The sequence below is a fragment of the Antechinus flavipes genome, chromosome 2 (genome assembly GCF_016432865.1).
Source record: "Antechinus flavipes isolate AdamAnt ecotype Samford, QLD, Australia chromosome 2, AdamAnt_v2, whole genome shotgun sequence".
NCBI lineage: Eukaryota > Metazoa > Chordata > Mammalia > Dasyuromorphia > Dasyuridae > Antechinus > Antechinus flavipes.
The window spans coordinates 345432374-345457571 of NC_067399.1; the positions used below are offsets into that span (position 1 = coordinate 345432374).

General features: G+C 30.2%; 1 protein-coding gene across 3 annotated transcripts in view; it reads right to left on the minus strand.

Moving 5' to 3' along the window:
- Positions 1-25198, minus strand: part of RALGAPA1 (Ral GTPase activating protein catalytic subunit alpha 1) — a 307831-nt gene that overhangs the window by 89627 nt on the left and 193006 nt on the right. For all 3 annotated transcript variants that reach the window (XM_051977982.1, XM_051977984.1, XM_051977983.1), the window contains 5 exons: positions 23880-23988; positions 22476-22586; positions 13686-13754; positions 12092-12226; positions 11390-11573 (listed from right to left, as the gene is read on the minus strand). In XM_051977982.1, the coding sequence (XP_051833942.1) occupies positions 11390-11573; positions 12092-12226; positions 13686-13754; positions 22476-22586; positions 23880-23988 (608 nt within the window). The remainder of the gene's footprint in view (positions 1-11389; positions 11574-12091; positions 12227-13685; positions 13755-22475; positions 22587-23879; positions 23989-25198) is intronic.

The window sequence follows — 25198 nt, forward strand, 5'->3', positions numbered from 1 at the left end:
TTAGGAAATGGATATTTAATGAAACAGACAACTTTCAAGCACTCCTGATGAAAAGCCCAGAGTTAAATAGAAATATGGCTTTCAAATATAAAATTCGAGAGAACTATAAAAGGAATATAATATAAATAAAATAAATATAAAAGGAATATAATAAATATAATAGGAAAGGAAATAAAAAGGACTTAAAAGTATTTACAATTAAAAGGACTTGAGTTAAACTATTTACACTCCTACATGGGATGATGATCATTGAAATTCATAAGAACTTTCTCATTATTGGAGCAGTTAGAAAGAGTACATAGAGAATATGGGTGTGAGATGAATATTATAAGATAATATTTTTAAAAAAAATAAAATTAAGGGATGAGAAAAAAGGATGGAGAAAGGGAAATATTTTGTTCTACTTCTGTGTCAATTTTAAGTATGTCATTATTGTTGCTCAGTTCTCTCAAAAACTCCGTCATCACAGACCAACAGGCTATCAGACAACAGCCCAGCAATATTTATGGCCTAAGCATTCTGATCATATAGAGCAAATATGGGCAAAATAATCTAGAGGAAGAAACGTATCTTTTCCAATTACATCACTTCCAAGGCCACAGAACACAACTAAAACCAAAGAAGTTTTACAGAATACAAAGTTGGGAAGGGGCATCTTACAAAGAGGATAAAAGGTTAAGGAGTAGATATATAAATAAAATGGCATAAAAACCAAAGATAGAGGGAACATCCAAAAGGCAATGATAAACAATGTCAAATGTTCCTTTTATCTAACATTCTATCTCCTGGCTTCATATCTCTGCCTAGACCATTTCCCTTGTCCTCTCACCCCAAAGCAAGATATTAACCCTTAAATAATAATAACTGTTGAGTGTAAGTGGGATGAACTCTCTGGATAACAGAGTGGATTAAAAAACAGAATTCTACATTATCTTGTTTAAAAGAAACACATTTTACACAGAGAGACACATACAGAATAAATGTAAAAGACTGGATCAGAATTTATTATACTTCAGCTGAAGTAAAAAAAAAAAAGCAGGGTTGGCAATTCTGATCTCAGATAAAGCAAAAGTAAAAATAGATCTTATTAAAAGAAATGAGTAAGAAAAGTATATCTTGATAAAAGGTACCATAAACAATGAAATACTAATACTAATATATATATATATATATATATATATATATATATATATATATATATACATATATACACACACACACACACACACACACACACACACACACAGACATACACACACACCAAGTGGTAGCATATAAATAGCAAAATTGTATTATGGAGGACATCTACCTCAACTTTTACCTCTCAGAATCAGACAAATCTAACCACAAAATAAATAAGAAAATAGGGAGAAACTATAGAATCCTAGAAAACCTCTGAGAAAACTGAATAGGGACAGAAAGGAATACACCTTTTTTTGACAGTATATGGCACCAACAAACTGACTATGTATGAGGGCATAAAAACTTCAAAATCAAATGCAGAAAGGCAGACATAGTAAATGCTTCCTTTTCAGACCACGATGCTATAAAAATTATATTTAATAAAGGCCCAGGGAAAGATAAACTAAAAACCAATTGGATATTAAATAATCTAATTCTAAAGAATGAGTGGGTTAAACAACAAATCACATAAACAATCCAAGAGAATGATAATGAAACAACATACCAAAAGCTATGGATACAGCCAAAGCAGTTCTTAGGGGAAATTTTTGTATCTCTAAAATAGAGAAACAGGAGATCAATGAATTGGGCATGCAATTTAAAAAGTTAGAAAAAGAACAAATTCAAAACCAAATACCAACTCAGAAATACTGAAACTCAAAGGAGAAATTACTAAAATTGAAACTAAAAAAATTACTGAACTAATTACTAAAACTAAGAGTTAGTTTTATGAAAAAAAAAAAAACCCAAAAACAAACCTTTGACTCAATTTTATTAGTAAAAGTAAAGAAGAAAACCAAATTACAACATCAAAAATGAAAAGGGTGAACTTATCCTCAATGAAAATGCAATAATAAAGAGCTATTTTGCCCAACTGTATGGCAGCCAATCTGATAATCTAACTGAAATGGATGGATATGTACAAAAATATAAATTGCTCAAATTAACTGAAGAAGAAATAAATTGCTTAAATATTCCCATTTAGAAAAAGAAATTGAGCAAGTCATTCATGAACTCCCTAAGAAAAAATCTCCACAGCCAAATTGATTCACAAGTGAATTCTACCAAACATTCAAAGAACAATTAATTCTAATATATGTAAACTAAATAGATAAAGAAGTACTGCCAAATTCCTTCTATGACACAAATATGGTACTGATAGCTAAACCAGAAAGAGTTAAAATAGAGGAAGAAAATTACAGACCAATTTCCCTAAGGAATATTGATACAAACATTTTAAATAAAATATTAGCAAAGAGATTACAGAAATTTATCAGTAGGATAATACATTATGACCAAGAGGGATTTACACCAGGAATGCAGGGCTGGTTCAACACCAAGAAAACTATTACCATAATCAACCACACCAATAACAAAACTAACAGAAATCATATGATAATCTCAATTGATGCAGAAAAAGTATCTTGACAAAATATAGTACCCATTCTTATTAAAAACAATAAAGAACATAGGGATGAAGGAAGCTTTCCTTAAAATAATAAGCAATTTCTATCTAAAATGAACAGTAAGCATTATTTGTAATGAAGAGAAGCTAGATGCCTACTTATCATCATTACTATTTAATATTGTATTAGAAATGTTAGCTTTTAGCAATAAGGGAAGAAAAAGAAATTAAAGGAATTAAAGTAGGAAATGAGGAAACAAAATTACTACTCTTTCCATATGATATGATGGTATACTTAAGAGATTCCTAGAGAATCAATTAAATAAATTATTAGAAACAATTAACAATTTTAGAAAACTTTTCAGGATACAAAATAAATCCACATAAATCATTAGCATTTCTACATGTTACTGACAGAGCCCAATGCAAGAGATACAAAGACAAATTCCATTTAAAATAACTGTAGACAAAATAAAATACTTGGTTGTCTACCTGCCAAGGCAAATCCAGAAACAACATGAACACCAATTACAAAACACTTCTCATACAAATAAAATATCAACTGTTCATGAATAGGATGAGGTAATATAATAAAAAAGACAATTCTATCTATATTGGTCTATTTATTTAGTGCCATACCAATCAAACTGCCAAAACTAGAACTTTTTATAGAACTAAAAAAAATAATAACAAAATTCATATGGAGGAACAAAAGGTCAAGAGTATCAAAGGAATTAATGAAAAAGAAATACAAAGGATGATGTCTTAGCAGTACTAAACCTAAAACTATATTATAAAGCAGCAGTAATCAAAACCATTTGGTACTGGCTAAAAGAGTGGTAGATCAATGGAATAGAATACACATGACACAATAATCAAAGCTTATAATAATCTAGTATTCAATAAACCCCCAAACTACAGATTCTGGGATAATAACCTACTATTTCAGAAAAATTGCTGGGAAAACTGGAAAATAATGTTAGAAACTGAACATAAATCAACATCTCACACTACATACCAAAATAAAGTCAAAATGGGTGCATGGGCCTTTATAAAGGATGATGCCAATAAACAAATTAGGAAAAGGGATAATTTACCTATCAGATCTTTGGAGGAGGGAGGAATTTATGATCAAAGAAGAACTAGAGATCATTAAGAAAGGCAAAATGACAACTCTGATTATATTAAATAAAAAGTTTTTTGCACAAACAAAACCAACAAAAACAAGATTAAAAGGGAAGTACAAAGCTGGGAAAAAATCTTTACAGCTATATGTTTCTGATAGAGGTCTCATTTCTAAAATATATAAAGAACTGTGTCAAATTTATAATAGAAGTCATTCCCCAATTGATAAATAGTCAAAGGATATGAAGACAATTTTTAGATGGTGAAATTAAGTGATAGTCATATGAAAAAATACTGTAAGTTACTATTGATTAGAGGGATTCTGTTATTTAGCAGCCTGGCAAAAATTTCTCATAAGGGAATTATTTGAGAAAAATGTGAAAATTATCTTCACCTTGCTTTTTCTTTCCCTTCCCCTCTGAAAAGAGAAAAACCCTATGAATTACAGAGAACTGAAGAATTTTTGAGTTTCTCATTGAGATCCCAGTCTTATTAGCATTTCTACAGTTGTGGACACTGTAAATATCAGGAATGGAGAAGAGATTTGTCTCCCTAAAGAAACGAGGACTCTACTGAAAGACCTAAAGAGAAGCCATGCCAGACCTGATGGTTACACCATAAAAGGCAAAAGACTTTTAGCAACCAGAAGCTACTAGACATTTGAGCCTTTGGGTTATGAACTGGCTTGCCATTAAAAATGACTTATAGTGTGTGAACAAATTTGTATAGTCAATACTAATATACTTTGTTTACAACTGATTAAACAAAGCTAAGCAGTTTTCTGAAAAGATGAATGAAAGATTTCAACTGAAAGATAACATTATGAAAATGTAAAATGAACAAGGTGAATTGACTACAGAATATAAAAAGAAGCATTAGGAAGTGTTATACAATTAAACATTATCAATCAATCATTTAAATAAGTAGAGCCGGATATTAGGGACATAAGTACAAAAAATAAAATGATACCTATTCTCAAGGAATTCAGATTATACTGGAAATATAAATCTAAAACTTGAAAGGAAATCAATGAATATCTATAGAAATACAAACTATTTAAACTAAATAGGATATATGAAAGTACTCAGTCTTAAAAAATCAATCAAAAGAAATCAAGCAAGTTATAACTAAGGGCACAAGGAGAAAACACAAGGCTAAATAGAGTTATTTAGAACCAAACAAAAACTAGCAAAAGGGACCAAAAATAGAAGTTCCCTTCAAAATATAGACATCTATGAGATACTTAGTATATGATCCATGAGTTTATATGAATTGAAATGCATAAGGATTTATATGAATTGAATTCTAAAATATTCTTTGTAGCAATACAGACCTAAGTAATCGAAGAACATTAATTGCTTATAGACAGATTGAACATATATTTTAAAAATGGTGAAACAACATAAATTAATTTACTTAGTAAACACTATACAATGAAACTACAAAGTATATTTTATTGAGAAAAAAATAACAACCAGATTCATATCTAGAAACCAAAGGTCAAGAATCTCAAAAGTAGTAATAGTAAAAGAAAGCAGTAAGGAAGAGGATCTATTAGCACTGGTATAGATATACAGTACAGATATCAACTATACTACAAAGCAGTAAGTATTAAAATGATTTGGTACTCATTAAAAATGTTAATTAGTAGACTACATTAAGTATAAATTATATAGAAGCAAACAAATATAGCTGCAAAGTTTGTGATAAATCAAAATACCCCAGGGTTTTGGCAAATTATGTAAATATTTATTGAGGGATATTTTATCTTTTTTTTTTTTTACACCTTCTTGAATATTAAATAAATGCTGACTTTATTAACTTATTTTGTAGTTTACAATTTTGTTGAAGCTATTCATTATTTTTATGAATTTATAGATTCACTAAATTTTTCTAAATAAATTATCATGTTAACAACAAATTTAATTGTTGCTTGTTCTTTGTTCTTGAAGAAGAGCGTGACACCAGGGAAGTGATGCCATGACATGCAAGTGAACTGGTTTTAAGTGAAAAAGGGATGTGCAAAGTCACTAGTCTCACTTTGTCCTCTGGAGCCATCTGGGTCCAGTGGCAAGACACAGATCAGAACAATTGGAGATAGCCCTCTCATCAACAAACAGGCCATTATTTAATCAATTTTGTTACATTTATCTTTATACTTTTTAATTCTTCTAAAACCCCATTAAATAGAGTAGGGAAGAGACAGCCTAGGTTTTTACTCTTGTATTTCAAATTTCTGAATTGAAATCATTATTGAGAAGGATCTATAATTCTCTTTTTGATGCTTTATCCTTACCAGCTCTATACTTGTGCAGTATGTCTCATAAAAGGAGCTTGATAGTGAGTTTTTTCCTCAATTTTTTTTAGAATAATTTATGTAATATTGAAATTGTTAATTAATAGTTTGACAGAATTCTTCTCAAATTCATTAAAATCAAGAATCCTCCATTCCTTCCTTCTTTTTTAAAAAACTATGATTCTAACAAATAATAATATAACTAAAGAAAGACTTATTTTGGTCTCCAATTATCTAATTGAAGAGAATTAATTTTCATGGCCCAAAAAGGATTAAATAGTTTATCCAAGGCCACATAGCTAATAATTTCCAGAGCTAGGATTTAAACCCAGGTTCAATGATTACAAATCAAGCACTCTTTCCACTGTCATACTGCCTTCAGAATATTAAAGAATATGATGAATAAATAATATGAAAACACTAGATTTAAGAGAATGACAAAGTTTAAAATTTTCAAGAAAACTCTGCAGAACATAGTGCTCAACTCAAATCTAAAAATGAATTCTCTCCACCAATACTGAAAAAGTAAAATTCTCCAGGGAGGAGGAAGTCATTGATATTTGAGGAGACTATTTCATTTTTATATCATTCTAATTGTTTATAAACTTCCTTATATCAGGCGTAAATTTGCTTCTTTTACTCAGCAATCCTAATTCTGAATTTTGAACTCAAGAATAACAAATTTAATCTTGTCCACCGGTAAAACTTCAAATACTTGAAGCCATTAAAACTTCCCCTAAGCCTTCTTTTCTTCTGGATAAATACCCATAATTTCTTTAACCAGTCCTTGCATACACAAACACAGAGGGTCTTCTGGCCTCCAGTGATTGTTCTGCAATGGATACTCTCCAATTTTATCAACATTTTTCCTAAAATAAGACACAAAGAACTCAATCAACATTTATTAAGTGCCCTGTATTTGCCAGTACTGAACCTACTACTGGGGATACAAAAAGAGAAGAATAATAGTTGTTGCCCTCAGGAAGCTAACAATTTGATGGGGACAACAGGATGCAAAATAATATATACAAATAACAAACAGATTAAGGGTACAGAATTAAGAAGGATTGGGGAAAATAGAAGGAGTGACTTTTAATTGGAACAAAGTAAATCAGGGATGCTGTAGTCAGACCAGAGTGCAGAGAATGTTCCAAGTATAGGGAATACAAGAGAAAATGCCCCAGAGGCAAGAGAAAGCTTAAACTATTCATGGAACAGTCAGGAGGTCAGTGTGATTGAATTGAAGAGTACAGGTGTAAGAAGATGTAGGTAATGATGGGGTTTAAATGCCAGAGAATTATCAGGGCAGAAAATCAGCTTATTGCTAAATCATTGTCACTTTTAATTTAACATAAAATCCTATTAGATTTCCTTGGCTGTTGTTTAACTTTTTCCTCTTACTGAAGACTAAACTTCAGACAAACTGCTGTCTAGTTCACACCTCTATTTTAGATTCTGGAGTGTTTATTTTAACCCAAATATAAGACTTTATGTCCATCTATCCCTACTAAAAATATAAAATATATGAGTAAATATAAACAGCAACAATTATAAAAAGTAATCTAGAAATAGATAAGGAAATTAGATCAGTAAAGTATATTAAGTAAGACCTATAAACATGTGCAAGAATGAACATCTTATCATAGTAAATTTCAAATCAATAACAATTTAAGTATAAAAAGCCATGGTATAGTAAAATTAAAGAATTGTAGTTCTATCTTTCAAAATTATGTGTAAGGTAAAAACTGTTAATCAAAGATGATTATAGCAGAAATTTTAAAAGACAATGATTCCTTTGTAGTTCCACAAAAAAGATACTATATGTCTATTCCTGATACAAGGCATTTTCACTGGCTGCCCCCTATCTCTGGAAATATTCTCCTTCTTCAACTTTATCTAGTAATTTTCCTAGCTTCCTTTAATTTTTACTTAAAAACTAAAATCCCATCTTACATAGAAATCCTTTTCCAACTTCCTCCTAATTCTAATGCCTTTCCTCTATCACTTCCTATTTATCTTGTACATAGCTTGCCTTATATTAATATTTGCTATCTTCTGCCTCTTTTTTTATACCTCATACTTTAGCACAGTACCTTGCACATAGTAGGCATTTAATAAATGCTTATTAGATTGAATTATTGAATAAACAATTCTAATTACATACAATTAAAACTTTTTTACAAAAAATAAAAATCAAAGTAGGTAGAATCAGAAGGAAAGATCTATACTGGGGAAAAATTGTTGTATTAATTGTCTAGTAAAAGACCGATGTGCATACTCTAAAGGTTACTGACACAATCCAAATCAGTTTTCAAAAAAATAATTGCAAAAAACAGTAACTATTTGAAAAAAATTAAAAATTAAAAAAAAGGATTTCTCTTTTCTACATACATCAGCAGGGGAGTCATTATTTTGAGCAGTAGACCTGTTTTGTAGAACATATAAGCTCTCCTTCTTAATAAGGAAAAATAATATATTAGAACTAATAAGAGAAATGTGAAAAATTCCTAACCTTTGTCCATGATTGCACAGCAATCTAGAAACAATCATTGAAACTTTTGGTACCTCAATTTTCTGCAAAATTTGCAAAACGAATTCAAATTTTCTCGCTGAAAGCTCAGTAAGGACAAAAAAAAATTCTTTTGTTACTAATGAGATTATTATTTCTGGAAATGATCATAACTATTAATCCCCTAATGAATACCGAGCAGCACAATATATTTAAGTAATTGTGTTTGGTAGCAATCTATGAAATATAAGACTTAAAATTTATTTTTTGTCTAAATATGATAAGCAGTTTTCTAGTTAGATCAGTGAGTTGGTTGCTTCAACAAATTATTCCATTATTTGCACAAAATATTCCAACTTTTTAATAAATGAATAACCATGCTATACTACTAGTCTTTTCTCTACAAAGTATAAAAGGAAGAAAACAAGCCAAGTTATTAACCTTTAAAATATTTTATGACTGAATTTTCCTCTAAACAATTTGCCTGCCTAGACAGGTTAACAGTACAGTTTAAATATTATCCAACAAAAATAGCATCTCATATTAATGTGAAATTTAGGTAAATTTGAAGAAGGCACCCAAATATCTAGAAGTGAAATACACACACAGGTTTATATATAGCTAATTTTATCATTAATTTAATATATAATTATATAATACATTGTCATATTATATATTACAATGTAAAATATGGATAATTTTGTCATTTTAACTGTAGATTTTTAAGCCATAATTTTTTTTTAAGTTATATAGTTTACAAACTCAAGGCACTTAGAAATGGGTAAAAGATCAAAAATCTAGAGCTAGAAGAGACCTTAGGGGTTATATAATCTAATTTCCTCATTTAGAGATGAAGAAAAATGAAATCTAAGGAAATCTAGGGAAAATAATTAACTTTTCTAAGGTCATAGGCAGGATTCTCTGATCTTAGAGAATGCTGATTCTCTGACTCAGAGTCAATGCTTTTTCCAATGAAACAACTTTAACTTGCAGATTCAAGAAGAAATTACCTTATAAGAAAATCCAAAATGCAGATTATCAATAGTAAAAAGATTTTGCATGACAAGCATTCACTTAATAAAGTCTATTCAGTGTTGTCTTTTGAGATTGTTAAACAAATCCCATAGCATTTGCTATGAATCCATAATTATAGATTATTATAGCTTAAAAAGCAGAAAGGCATAAAGAACTGTGGCTCTTTAAAATAGAACATGTAGAGGAAGTTAATTGTGGTTGATGTTTTAAATAGTGGTTTTGCATAATATATACAGGTACACCTATGATTAGAAAAGAATAATCTCTGGAAGCCTCTTTTATTCTGTCCCTGAATATGATGACTTTTAGCTAATAATACTACTACTTAATAAAAAAAGCAACCACAGCTACATTCTTCAATGAATTTAATAATTATAGCTACTCCTGCCAATAGTTCTCTAATCAAATTCATTCAATGCAATACTGAGCTTACTGGGAATAGCTCTATGTTAAAAATTCTTTGGCCAAAAAAGCACTTGAGGATGATGAAGCATGCCTAGGACAAGGGCAAAATGATTAATCATTTTCACTATATTAAAAAAACCTCACAACAAAAAAACCCTTTAAAAACCACCCTAGAATGTAATTACTACAGAATGCAAATCACCTACTGTTAGTACAGAGTTATTAAAAAAAGATTCTGCATTTATCTAATCTTTAATACCTTGAAGGTAATCTAAAGGCCTCAGTTTAGTAGAGATGAAGCATGGTACTAATTATCAATATTAAATGCATCTATTTCAACAGTTTTCTCTTCTGTCTTTACTATAGCTATCTGATATTGACACAATATATTTTGTATAAAATCCTATAATTGTCTTATTAAATAATTAAACAAATTCAATTTTAAACATTATTTCAATTCCAGAAATGGTCATTATACTATTTTGAACAAAAATTAAATGTTCTACCCCTTCACACCAGAGGCTTTCCTCATACACTAGAAAACTATTTCCCCTCATACAGTTACCCTTACTTTTAAGTAACCTTGGCACTCAATAGTTAATTCTAATTTTGCAAAATTCATTTAAGAGATCACTGCAAAGCTGTCTATTGCAGTTATGGTCTGTGTTAATTCATTATGAACTGCTTTCATGGCAGATCTTTTTTCTTAAAATGCTATTTAAATCCTTATTATTTGAATATCTACATATTCAGATTGGGTTTGTTTCTCCAAAAAAATTTATAAGATTCTGGAAAGAATTAACATTATTTTTGTATCCCTTGTGTTGCCAAGCATAGTTCCCTGAACATTCTACATACACCAATAAATCTTTGCTGATTTATTAGATTTGAAGATGATCAAATGTAACTTTTAAAAATTTAGATTAACTACTTATATTATTTCAAACCCTTAAATATTTTTAAAGGAAGATATCTGCCACATATGTAACTATTTAACAATTAAGTTTATATAAAGGCTTGGCTTAAAAAAAAAAAAAAGGAATTACCTTAGGTATTTAATATTATGAAGGTTATAGGCAAATTGCTTAACCTTTTTGTGTCCCTCTAGGAAATCCTGAATAAATTATAGAGGAGATGGTGATATTTAGCAGTGGATTGACTTTCTACATTATCCAATATTGGTAAAATGACAGATTTTGGCCAAACCCCCCCCTCCCCAACAATCCAATAATGACCAACCTACAAAAATATATCTTCACATTTACTTTAACTATCATTTTTTGAAATTACATTTCAAAATAACAACAAATCCATCCTATAACCACATTTGGATTAATATGGCCAAAATGTTTCATTCTATTACTACATCCCCTAAAATTGTGTAGTGAGGAAAACTCACAAGTTTATTCTGAACATCATCATTCATCATTACCTTCTGTGACTGGTTGGAGTTTTGAAGATCGTTCTGAATCAGGGGAATGAAGAGGTTCAGGCTCTTTCAGACTCTCCAAATGCATGAAAGGATCATAATCAATTGAAGCCAAATCAGATAGGCTTAGGGGAAAGTACTTGGGATTGCTGAAACATTGAGCTCCATAAACACACCCATGAAGAACCTGAAAGCCCCGGAAATTAATAAGCCATATTTTATTTTTCAACTTAAGTATTAAAAGAAGCTTAAAAGAAAATAAAACTTGGTAGTATTGAGGGTAACATAATTTGGTAACAAGGAATTTTGTACATCATCTAAACCAATCTCTGGTCTAAAAACAGACAAGGAAACTTCTAAAGAGAAGTTCTCTAGGTAATAAGTAATAGAGTTGAAGGAACTCTAACTTACGTATATATGCAACACACCAACTTTCTCCCTTGTCCTCCTCCTTAAAAAAGTTTTCAGTTCCTTATATCAATAAATTTATCAAGCAAAGCAAAAAGGACTGATTCAAGATAATAGCATCAAGATAGATAGCATCTAATTCATTCCTCTAGTATCAAATAAAAACCCAAATTCTCAAAATTTTAGCAAAAAATAAATTTAAAAATTCTCATTCAACAAATGCAAATCAAATTTTTATATATCTAGGTCTAAATGTGACATATTATGGATATCAAAGAAATAGTCAAGTAGAAATACCTTATAAATGCAATTGAGGACAGACTTTTCTGTTTTATCATTTTCAGCTCCTGTTGTATGAACTGGCTGGAATAGTGTCTTTAAAGGCAAGGCCATGATCCAGTCCAATAAACACAAAAGTAATGATACCACCAACTGTAACAGAAGATTTTAATCATTGAATATATCATAAATGACAGGATCTTGAAATTTAATATTGCCATCCACAGTTATTTAGTTTATAATTTCATTAGTAAAAATTTCAATCTTCAGCAAAAATAAGTCAAGTACTACAAAGAATATATAGAAAGAACTGAATTTTAAAATTTTAGCTAAGCCCAGTGAAGATGAAATTCATTAAACAGGATAAAAAAAAGGAAATAAAACATATTAGAATTTTAAACTGTCTACAATATGTAAAAATGTAATTAAAATGGATTACCATTAATCAATCTACAAAAATCTATTAAGCATCTACTATGTGCCAGGAAAGTACTGTGCACTGGAGATACAATATAGAAAAACATAACACAAACATATGCACGTAAATGTATGTATACAAAATAAATACATGAAGAATAAATAAAAATAAATATAAAGTTAAGTAAAAGGTGAGGATAGGATAAGTACTACTAGAGAGGAATTAAAGAAAACTTTGTTTAAAGGAAGCACTTGAACTGTGTCACAAAGGAAGCCAGACATTCTAAAAAATGGAAATGAAGAGGGAGTGTTTGAAAGCATGTAGAATGCTCACGTGCACCGTCATGGAGGTGGGACACAGAAGTACCATGTATAAATAATAAAGAAGTACAGTTTGGCTAGATGTCAGACTTTGGAAAGGGAGTAATATAGAATGAGAATCAAAAGATACGTTGATAAAGAATGGGATGCTTTACGAAGCCTACCAAAGTAATTTATCTGAAATATTTTGTTTATGTACTTTAACTTCTTGTCTTTACCATGGTGATTCACAAATCTCTTAGGAGGAAAAAGAAAAAAACAAAACTTGCTCCAGCATTTTTTCAAATGCAACTTATTTTCACCAAAGAAGCTTTAAGTAGCATTTTAAAATACTGATCCTTTTAAGTTTTAAACAACTGAACTAAGAAATGTTATTCCCCACCAAATTTGGAATGTGAAATAATCTTCATATGGCAAACTATATTAAAAATATCATAACTAGCTTTATAATCTTGGAAATTAAGTAGGGAGTAGGTTTTTGGTCTTCAGAGTTATAACTCAAACTGAATGTGTATCTGACATGTTGATATTTATAATCAGAAACGTGTAATTAAAATGTCAAACTAACATACCCAATTTCCGAAGTCAAAATTTTGAAGAAAGTACAACAAATTTCTAAACAATGCTTTATAATTTGAACACTTTATAAAACAGATATGGATAAAAAAAACTTTGACATGAAATCAATTTAATTATTAAAGAGAAACTGAATTATATTGATATATTATAAAATAATGTAAGTACTAACATATCTGCAAGGCATGATACATTACAGATTTATAAGAGCTCATATCTACAGATATCCAAAGTATTTGTAAAAATAAATTCTTATAACTTCAATTTATAACATAAAATATTAGTTGTATTCAATTACCCGCTTGTCAATTTCATAAGATGAAGCTTCTGTACTTGGTAAAAGATGAGTAACAGTGGCTATCAGTATCTATAGGCAAAGAAAAAAAGTTATTTTTTTTTTAAAATCTAATGACTAATGAAAATCCTTTAAATTCTAATTTTCAAATGTTATAATTATTCTAAATTTGTGAATAATGTATATTATGATTATACTAGCATATAATCATTTCTAAACATTTTAATACATTTAAACTTTTTTAAAAGAACAATCTCTATAAGCACCTCCAAATTTCAAGCATATAATCTATATATCTATTTTTTCTGAAAGTATTTTATTTTTTTCAAAAATTTTATTTTTATTATTTTTTATTATAGCTTTTTATTGGTAAAACATATGCATCAGTAATTTTTCAACACTGACCCTTGCAAAAACTTTTGTTCCAACTTTTTCCCTCCTTCCCTCTACCTCCTCTCCTAGATGGCAGGTACATGTTAAATATGTTAAAGTATATGTTAAATACAATAGCATATAATCTATTTTTGCAGTTGCACACAAATAGAACATGCACAAGCAAAATTAAACTAAGCATAAACATCATCTAAAATATCAAGTTATGATTTAATTTTTTTTGTTCAATCGTTTTTCAGTCATTTCTGATTTTTCATGACCCTATTGGGATTTTCTTGGCAAAGATACTGGAGTGGTTTAAACATTTTCTTCTCAGTACTTTTATAGATGAGGAACCCGAGGCAGACAGGATTAATTGAACTGTCCATATTCACAGAGCTAGTAACTGTCCACCACTTTATCTATTGTGCCACCTAATGCAATATGTAAAATTAATTTTATTTCCCCAATATTAAGCTGAAATACCAGAAAAATGACAGCAATTTTAAAAAACAAAAATGAAGAATGAAATGCTTCAAAACCATTGTCCCCTCAATAACAAATAGCTATCCTATACATTCAACTTTTTTGTTTCTGTTATACATATATTACCCCACATCATTTAAATTTCTTATTCCTATGAGACATATATTCACCTAAGTTTAATTTCCTGTATCAGGTTTGAGTTTTAGAAGTGAATTCAAAATATTTGGATATTTACTGTTTTAATACAACTGACATATCTGAAAGAACGCAGTACATTTATGAATTCACAAAGCATACTTTTTTATTATTGACAATTTTTAAAAGGCCTATTTCCAGTTCTATAATTAGGTAACCATTAATGAATTATTTCAGTATTTTGTACTTTAGTTCCTCATCTAAATTGGTGGAAACAATAATTCTTGGTTTCTTCTCTGCATAGTCTGATTGTACTTGGTAAAAGGGAAAAACTGATTGTATGCAACTGGAAAACAAAATCTAGATTCAAAGATAAAAAATTTATATTACTGTGCAGAATAATATGCATATAGGCCACATTTTAAAATGGTCCATCTCTTATGTGTATAAATGTTATTCAAATCTCAAATGGACACCATTATGATGTATTATGGAGGACACTTAGCCCAAAATATAATAATAACCACCTTTTTGAGCGAGAAAGTTCTGAAATTTTAAATTTTAAAAAGCAATTTGGGAGAAGAACCTCACTCTCCATAAATATGTAAATGGTCAACTTACATAGCAATTATGAAGTCAGAATATTCAAAAAAATAATTACAATTATCTGTGTAAAGTTTACATTTATAATTTCCATGTACATACTTAATATTCAATAATTATTAAAAAGCAATTTAAATAATTAGTCATGATTCCTGAGAACAGATAAAGAAAAGAATGTTGCCCACATCAACACAAAGAGAGGATGAAATTATGTGACGGTAAATTCTGATGGACTTAGCCTTCTTTAAGAGTGATTCAGGTCAATTCCAATAGTCATGATGGAGAGCAATTTGCAATCAGAAAGAAGACTGTGGGGATTGAATGTAGATCACAATATAGTATTTTCACTTTTTGCTGTTGTTGTTTGCTTTTTTTCCTTTCTAATTTTTTTCCTTTTTGATCTGATTTTTCTTGTGCAGCATGATAAATGTGGAAATATGTATAGAAGAATTACACATGTTTAACATATATTAGATTATTTGCTATCTAGGAGAGGGAGGTAGAGGGAGGGAAGGGAAAACATTTGGAACACAAAGTTTTTCAAGGTGAATGTTGAAAATTCTCCTATGTATTTTGAAAATAAAAAGCTACTATTAAAAAAAAAATGAACGATAGATAAATGTTATGGGTCAGAACTTGAAACAAGGTGTTAAGTCACTGGAATTGATAGAGACAATGCTTATGTATTTAATTTACACTCTTAGAGTTCACACCTGTAGGAGAGTTCACACACTGGAGTTCACACCTTTAAGACAGTTCACACCTTTAAAAGAGTTCACCCATTGGTGTATATAAGCTTGGAGCCTTTGGAGAGTGTATATAAGCTAGGAGCCTCCACTAGAGACTTCAGGAGATTCACAAGTCAGAAACCCACAAGCCCACTCTTTGGGAGGCGGAGTCAGATTCATTCCATTTTCCACCTTTGTGCTGGCTGGAGGCTTTGGATTCAGAGAGAGCTAGAGGCTGAAGCTGGAAGAGACAAAGGACTAGGGGAAAGAACTCTCGGATACAAGGAGAGAGATAGGCCTCTAAGAAAGCTAACAGGGCTATTTTGAAGGAGAAAATAAAGGATCTGAACTTTTAACTCCTGGCTACATTTGAAATGATTATTACTCTGAACTGAAAGTAAGGCTGCCTTCAGAAGCCCTTCAAGAAACCTGCTCACAGAGAACATTATATTTTAGAGAAGAGAAAATTACAGATAAACAAATTTATAAGAATTTCAAGAGGCTAACTAAAATGGTGGGGGAGGGGAGGAGAGGGAGGCTTGTAACCATTAAATATATGGATGAACTGAGGGAACTGAATTCTTAGCCTAAAATAAACTTAAAGAAGATAGTAAACTCTCTCTCTCTCTCTCTTTCCATATACATATATATATATTTATATGATAAATCAATTCCAGGGACACTTGATCACTTTCTCTGCTATTTTTCATAATAAGTATATGCAATAAGACAACAAACATAAGATTTGTGCAGCTAGCATCTGTCATAGTGGATGAAGTGTCTAGAAGTTCTGTGAAAATTTAATAAAACTCTTGGAATCAAATTAATATATAGTTTGATACTTGGCTTGAATGTGAAGCTGAGCTTAGGGGAGGACAATGAAAAATATGTCTAAAAATGTATCATGATGGGGCAGCTAGATGGCACAGGTGGATAGAGCACCAGCCCTGAAGTCAGGAGGACCTGAGTTCAAATCTGGCCTCAACACTTAATACTTCCTAGCTGTGGGACCCTGGGCAAGTCACTTAACCCCAATTGCCTCAGCAAAAAAAAAAAAAAAAAGAGTTTAAAGAAGAGTTGCCAGACAAGATAAGCAATCAAAAAATCATGAAAAAAATTATTTAATTCTTCTGACAAGAAACAAATGGCTATTTATGTGAAAATAATTTCTCTGTTGCTTTTCTGTGTAGACTACTGATCTGTCAGACCACTGACTTCTTAAAGCAAAGCACAAAATGAGAATTAAATTGAGATGGAATGCAACTAAGGCAACTGCAATCTAATCCATTAAAATAAGCCTTTAATACTGAAAAATTAGAAATGAGATAAAGCAGACATTAATAGACAAAAACTATTTCAAAGGAAGTTTAACATATAAATCAAAAAACAAATGAGGATACAAACTCCTCAGTAAGCAAACACTTGATCTTGAAAAACAGAAAGATATGGAATCCAAGGGCACCACCAGTTTAGAATATAAGCAGGGTTTGTAAAATTTTATGAAAATTAGTGAAAAATTACAAACAATATCACTTCACTAAAAAGCAAAGTAGAATATAAAGAAAACAAGTTTAATCAATTATGCAAGATCATTTTGAAAGCACAGGAAATGAAACTGGACAAAGGAGAACTGACAAAAACATGAAAAAGATGTGTCAAAATTTCCATAGCAATGAAAAGTATAGGTATCACTTGAACACTGATATCACAGTTCCAGAAAAATTCTACAAGGAAGCAAAAATGGCCTTAAGGAAAACAAAGGTAAACCTGAGCTACACAAAAGTTTACAAAGAGATGAAATCTGTGTTGGAGGTGACAACTTTGATGAATCATTTCTCATGATACCTGAAACAGCAGAAGACACTAAACATTTTTTGGAAAAAAAATACACATGTATCATCAAGAAATGAAACAATTTGCTAATGTTCTTGGACAAAAGCAAAATAAAACTTTTCTATTGTCTATGCAAAGCAAATTTTCCCAGTGGTCATATCCAAGTTATTGCTTCAATTAATTTTTATATTTCCTTAAGTAAAATATATCATTTGCAAAAAAAAAAAAAAAAAAGGATAATTTTGTTGCATCTTTGCTCTGCTTATTTTATCAATTTTTTCTTTGTCTTATTGGGAAGCAGGTATTTCTAGCATTACTGAAGAGGAATGGACAGCCTTGCTTTCATTAAGTGACCTTTTTGAAAAATATTAGTTTATATACATTTCAGTGATAATGCAAGCTCTTAGTTTTAGACATCAGGTTAAAGAAAGGCCCATTTAATTCTAGTGTTTTGCTTTTCTAAATCAGACATGGTGTTGAGTTGTGTTAGAAACTTTTTCTGCAGCTACTGATAGAATCATATAATTTTATTTTTTTCATTAATATGGAGAGTAAGGTTTATATTTTTATTAATATTGAACCAACCCTAGATTCCTAGTAAAAATCCAATCGATAATGTATAGTGTTGTTGATGTGTTGCTATAGTCTCTTTGCTAATATATTACTTAAATTTTTGCATCATTATTCACCAGGAATCATATTCCTTTAGAATTCTGTTTTGTAGGTTTTTTAGAAATGTACTTAAAAATGTAAAAAAAAAAATTTCTATTTTGATATCACTGGCTTAGATATCAAGACCATATTCTCATTATATAAGAAATTTTTTAGGATGCTACCTGATCCTTTTTTCCATTTTTGCAAACATTTTGTGTAATAATAGAATTGTTTCTTTGAATATCTGATAGAACTCACTTTGTAAATCCATCTGCTTGCAAGTATCCATCTCCCTTCTCTCCCCAAATATAAATTCACTTATGGCCGATTCAGTTTACTTTTCTGAAATTGGGTTGTTTAAATTTTCTTTCTGAATGCTAATTTGAACATTTTATGTTTTTGTAAATATTTATCTATTTCATTTAAAGTATTTGTTATATTGCCATATAGTTGAACAAAACTGTTTCTAATATCTTCTTCACTTGTAATGAATTCTTTGTCACTTTTCATAAAGTGATTATTCTTCTTTTTAAAAAATCAAAATAGCTAATGTACTAAAAATACCTCCTACTTTTATCAATTAGTTGAAATGATTTTTAAAATTTTTTATTTTTATTAATCTTTTTTTGGTTTTCAAGATTACTATTTTGGGGTTTTATTTTTAATTTGTTGTTAATCTATGTTTTTTTTGTTGTTGTTGTTGTTGTTGTTTGTTTTGCTTAGACAATTGGAGTTAAGTGACTTGCCCTGGGTCACATGGCAAGGAAGCATGAAGTGTCTGAGACCAGATCTGAACTCGGATCCTCCTGACTTCAAGGCTGGTACTCTATCCATATGTCATCTAGGTGCCCCCTGTGTTTTTGTTTTTGTTTTTTAAGTTCATGCCTAATTTGTTGATTGGTTACTTTCTTTTGTGCAAGAAAACTTTACTTGTATAAAATTTCTTTTATCCCAACATTTTTGGTATAAGGTTTCTTACTGATTATCCTTAATGAAATTACCTATCATTTCTAAGCCATATTCTTTGACAAACTAATTCTTTGGGATTAAATAAGTCATCAATTCAGTTTTCATCCTCTTTACAATGATTCCTTAAGATTTCATTTTTACTGTACTTTGTTCAGTAAAGATTGTATTTAATATTTCTGCTTTTTTGTAAAGTTTTAATCTAATTCATGGCCAATTATGTAAAAGTATTATGTACCAGAAATATATCAAATTTAATTTTTCTAAAATTCTATTCCTATCCTAAAAGATTTTGCTCTAGTACCTTAAAATTCCGTGACCTTTGCATTTCACATGTTTCTCATTAACAATGCCCATCCAGTGATTAAGGATAGGTAACACAGGAAGCAGAGGGTGACTTTTTTTGCTCATTCTAATGGCTCAGAGAGAATATAAAAAGTAATTATTACTGAGAAGGTCTTCCCTTAACAGAATGACTATTTATTTAATTTTGACTAGGTTAAAAAAAATTTAAGAGTGTAAATAAATAAATCACAGAGAAAGAAGATATTCTGAATGCTTAATAGGTATTTATTAACACTTAAAAATGTCAACGAGGGGTTAGTTGTGTATAAAATGTCTTATTATTTCTACTACAGGAACAGGGATTGGAGTTGGGGCTGTACTAAGTGACCTGATACTAAGAGAGCTGGTACATGAAGGAGAGCCTGAAAACCATCATGTGGGATGACCGAAAACTGGCAAGTATTTAAAAAAATGGAAACAAAATACATCATGAATAATGTTAATTTGAGGTCTTCTAAATCAGTATATTATGCAGTCTATAGGAATCTATTTTATTTTGGGCCTGAAGTCCTTCCTTAGTGCAGGGAACTCCAGCTGAGGAAACTCCCTTCACAAATTTAGATTTGGGTTAAAATTTTCTTCACCAAGATTTCTTTAAGAAGTAAGCAGTGAATTCTATTTTCCTTTTGACATCTTGTTCTAACATGTCTGAGCACTTTTCTTTCATGATTTCTTGAAATATGATAGCGAGGATGGTCCTTTAATCACGGCTTTCACTTTAATGAAATTTAAATTAACTCTCCTTTATCAATTTGTCTTTCCTTTTTTCTTTTCAATCTTTTGACTTTGCTTTAGTCTTTCTTCTGGTCCCATGTTAATGACTTCTGTTTGATCCATTCTAATTTTTAAGGAGTTTAAGGCTTTGTACTATTTATTGATAATATTTATTAATTACCTAATATATACTAAATGCTCATGATACAAATATCACATCTACTTGGGAAAGACAAACACATAAAAGGAAGCTGAAAGGATGGAGGGAGACAATTGGGGGCATGAAAACTCAAAAGTGACAAAATATGCAGTTATCTCATATGAGAAATGAGATAAAATTCTAAGCTCCTTTTAAATGGAGATTTTGGAGTATGTGGTGATGAGGTAGAATAACAAGGCTTATGGGATATTGCAAGCTGATGAAGCTTCCTAGAATTTCCAAAGTAGTGCAGCCAGGAATAAAATGATAGAAATAACAGTTGAACTTTCATTAAATTGTTAATGCTCACTCCAATACTTTTACCTCACGTTCTTATTTCTACTCCATTTCTTTCCTCTACTGCAATCATTTAATAAATGATATAAATTTTAAAGCTTCGATTCATTTCTTTTAGGAATTCTAATTTATTTTGTGGCAAACCTGTTTTAATTTGAGATTTTACTCATATGTGTTTATTCTTTCCTTCTGAATTTATATCTTGTGCATCACACTGGTTATTTACTTTTTACTCATTTTCATTTATTTATCCAACTTTAATTCTCACATTGAGATTCTGTGATAGGGCTCTTCTCATGGAATTGGTGTACCATGCTCTACAATCAGGGTTTCATATCAGAGTTCTTGCCACTACATTGACAAGGTACTAAAAGATCAATGACGACAGGGTGATTTGGATTAAGAAACTACAAACTTTCAGTGGTCTAATCACAGCCTTCCTGAACTTTCCAAGTTCCAGACTCTAGTGTAAGTCTAGACAACATAACTCTTCTCCCAGGAGTGGGACTCCAGTACATAGTTGGTAGGCCTAAGTCTTGTTAGCTAGCTAGAAGATACAATAGGTTCAGAGAGTATCTCTCTTCTAAGTCTGATAAGATTTAAATCCATCTATTAAAAAGTACTTCAACTCTGTTTAGAAGGCTGAGTAGAAAGAAGATTCCTCCTACCCATGTTTTATAATTCCTGACCTGGTTTCTAGTATGTAAGTCAAATTTGTGATCCTGGCCTAGAAAAAAGACCCACATGGATTTTTCCTTTATTTTATCAAAAACTCACTACTTGATTTCAGCTGTTTCTTAGATCTATATATGTTGGGGGAGGGGAGGAAGAGGGGAAGGAAAGAGAAGAGCAGAATTTCACTGCTTCCTCCTAATCCAACACTTCAGTTTTTCTCTACTTAAAATAATAAGTCTAGAAGACCTTCTATTTGTTGTAAAGATCCTGAAGTGGAAGGAATGTTCACATAGATACTTCACAATTGGTCCTTTGATTTCAGAAATAAAAATTATCCCACTAAAGGTTCTTTTTTAATGTATTAGAAATCTTTATTCAACTTATATATATTGCTTAATGAAAACCTACAAAAAAAGGACTTTTTCAATTTTCTATGCACTAAGAATTTATGTAAATGTAAATATACCAAGGATTTATGACTTCAGTAGTATGGGAAATCCGAGAATTAACACAGATTATAACCCACTTAAAAATTCAGTAGAGCAATCTGGAAAACTTAGCTAAGAAATATTACATAAATTTTCCATGGACAAGAGATAGTATGTATCCAAAGTAGGATTTAAATTTAAGATTTTTGACTCCAAATGATTCAATGCCTTTTGTCATTTTTGTAAATAAGATTAAATTATATTCAAGATTATTCAACTGAAGAAAAACAAACCAAAATGTCTCATTACCCCAAGATTTTCTAAACCATGAAGAAAAAGTAAATGAAAAATTACTTACTTGAATAATTTTCAAGGGCGAATCAGGTTGATAAATCTGAAGCCTATGTACATATTGAATCAGCATATGAAGCATGTTGCAAGCCACATGGGCTACAGTTTTATTTGGAAACTGAAAAATTTTTAAAAAGAATAAGGAATTTTTTAATACAAATATGGATGTTATTTTTAATGTTTCTGGACTGCCATCTACTGATGACAGGTTGCACATGCTTAGGAATTATGAAATAATTTCATTAACAAGATTGATGCTACCAAAAATATTCATAATGTGTTACCAAGAAAAATATAAACAAGTGTTGGATTATGTATTCTTTTATATTATGTTTACAGCCTATTATCTACAACAGGAAAAAAAAGAATTGATTTAATTCAATTATTTTTTAAAACTGTTAATTTAATCCTTAATTATGAGTAGAATATTGTTGGGCCATAAGGAACAATGAATATAATATATATAATGGAGCACGATTACAATGAACTGATGCAAGATAAGGTAAATAAAATTGGGGGAAAATATAGAACAATGAATGGCAAAAAGAAAACAAAATCGAAATGCAATAAAATATTGACCAAGCTTGACTCCCCAAAAGATATGGGAAAATATATGCCCTCTTCTCAGACATTTCTTTGCAGAGGAGGAAGACATTCTGGATATGGAATATTGCATATAATATCAGAATTTTTTGCTATTATTGCTGAGTGCTTTTTTTTTTTTACCCCCTTTATAAAGGACAGTCTTCTGGGAACAGTTGCAGGAGGGAAGCAATGAGAAATTTAGGTCATGTCAAAACAGAATTGTCAATAAATTTTTTTTTTTTAAATAGTCACTGTTATTCTTACTGGCATTAATTCCAGAAGTATGTTCCTACTTGTGATCAAACTTGCCCTGATGACCATATGGACCTAAAGCTTCACTGAGGCAAACAGAAGTACAAAAGTTACACTTAGGATCTTTTAATTGGAAGTCATTCATGTCAATTTGGAATTTAGATTAGAAGAAAGGAACAACATATAGGAAAAATAAATACATAACAAAGAAAGTGTCCTTGAGAAAAAAGAACAAGCTTTTCCTACTTTTCCTATATTTCAAATAATTACACTATGTCAACATTCACAAATACTTTGGACACAAAGCAGAAGATTAGGAAAAATAAGATGAAACTGACCCTCAAAAAGATACTCCTTGACTTCTAAGAGTTGGGAGTACTACTAAGGGAGATATTAGTACTGAAGATGTAATTTAATGAGAAAATGACAATGATGATTTTATAAAATGTAATTTCTCTAATTCCAAACTGCAGTATTTGAAAGGAATCAAGTTTCCCTCATGCCCTAAAAAAGAACAACAAAAATCTGTATTTCATACAGTTGTTTGATCGAATGTCTTTGAAAAGCATCTCACCTTTAAGGAAACACAAATTACATTCAGAGCTTCCTTAATTTGAGGATGATGAGATTCATGAACTAATTCTTCACAGATCCAAATTCCTAAACTACAGAGAGCAACACATCTGGGGGAAAAAAAAACAGCAAATGGTATTAATATAAAACTAGGCATGATTTTAAATAAAACTACCAAAAAAACCTCTATATAATATAAAATGATTTATGATTTCTACATGAAACAGAAATTGGGTGAACAAATATTCTAAGTAACACGTTTTTTGGTCATTAATTTCATTAAATAAATGCATTTTTAAAAATTAAGCAGACTATAAACTATAAATTATGAATACAAAACCATCCAAATATAAAATTAACTTGAGAAATTACTCTGTAAATAAAGCAGGTAGACATAGAACAATGGAGTAATAAAAGTAACCACTCAAAAAAATTGTTAGTTTTTTTTTTTTAAGTTTACTACAAATAGGTATCTTGGTTTTAAGAAAGAAAACTGTCTATACTCAAAATAATCTTAACCAAAATATAAGGTTAAGAAAATAAAAAAAGAGAGCCTGATAATTTCTTTAATTTTTATGGCTATAAGTTGAAGAAAGTGAAGCAACCAGAGGTTATGTGAGTAGAGTCAAGTAGTAAGTCTTTGAGGTTGGATCCGAACTCAGATCCTCCTGATTTTAGGTGTTCTACCCATGACCTAATTGCCTGAACTGAAGATAAGAGAACACAAATTTACAATGTATCCAGTGATCATAGTTGCTTAACTTTCTCTGAGAACTCCATTGTGGATGGTTGGGCAATCCAAGTCCGGAGTATGACAAAGAATGTGTAATAAGACAAAGGAGCATGAGGCTTGAGAGTTGAAGACAGTATGGAATTTGATTTGCTTAATTTGCTGGTCCAAATTACCTGAATCTTGTTAAGTGAAATGAGAGCAAGAGTGCCTCAGAAAGTACAAAGCGGCTAATAATAAATTTTAATTGTTGGATGAGGTCTTTAATAGTCTAAAATTGAGAAGCATGAAAAATGGAAATAAAGGAAGATTTATAGTACACAGATGCTAATTTGCTGATTCAAATTTCAACTGATTTTTTTGGTATATTATGTCAATAATCCAAGAAAATGCCATAAACTATGCTATAAACTAATCTTCATATACACATACTTTTTTTTAACCTAATAGTCTTTAATTTAGTTTACAACTTTCTCTTCTTTATTGCACTGAAGCTTAAGCCCCCCACACTGAGCAATGTTTTGAGAAGCAGGATGGTAAAATGGATAGATTTCTTCTTTGATTTGTAGTCTAGAAGAACAGAATTCAAA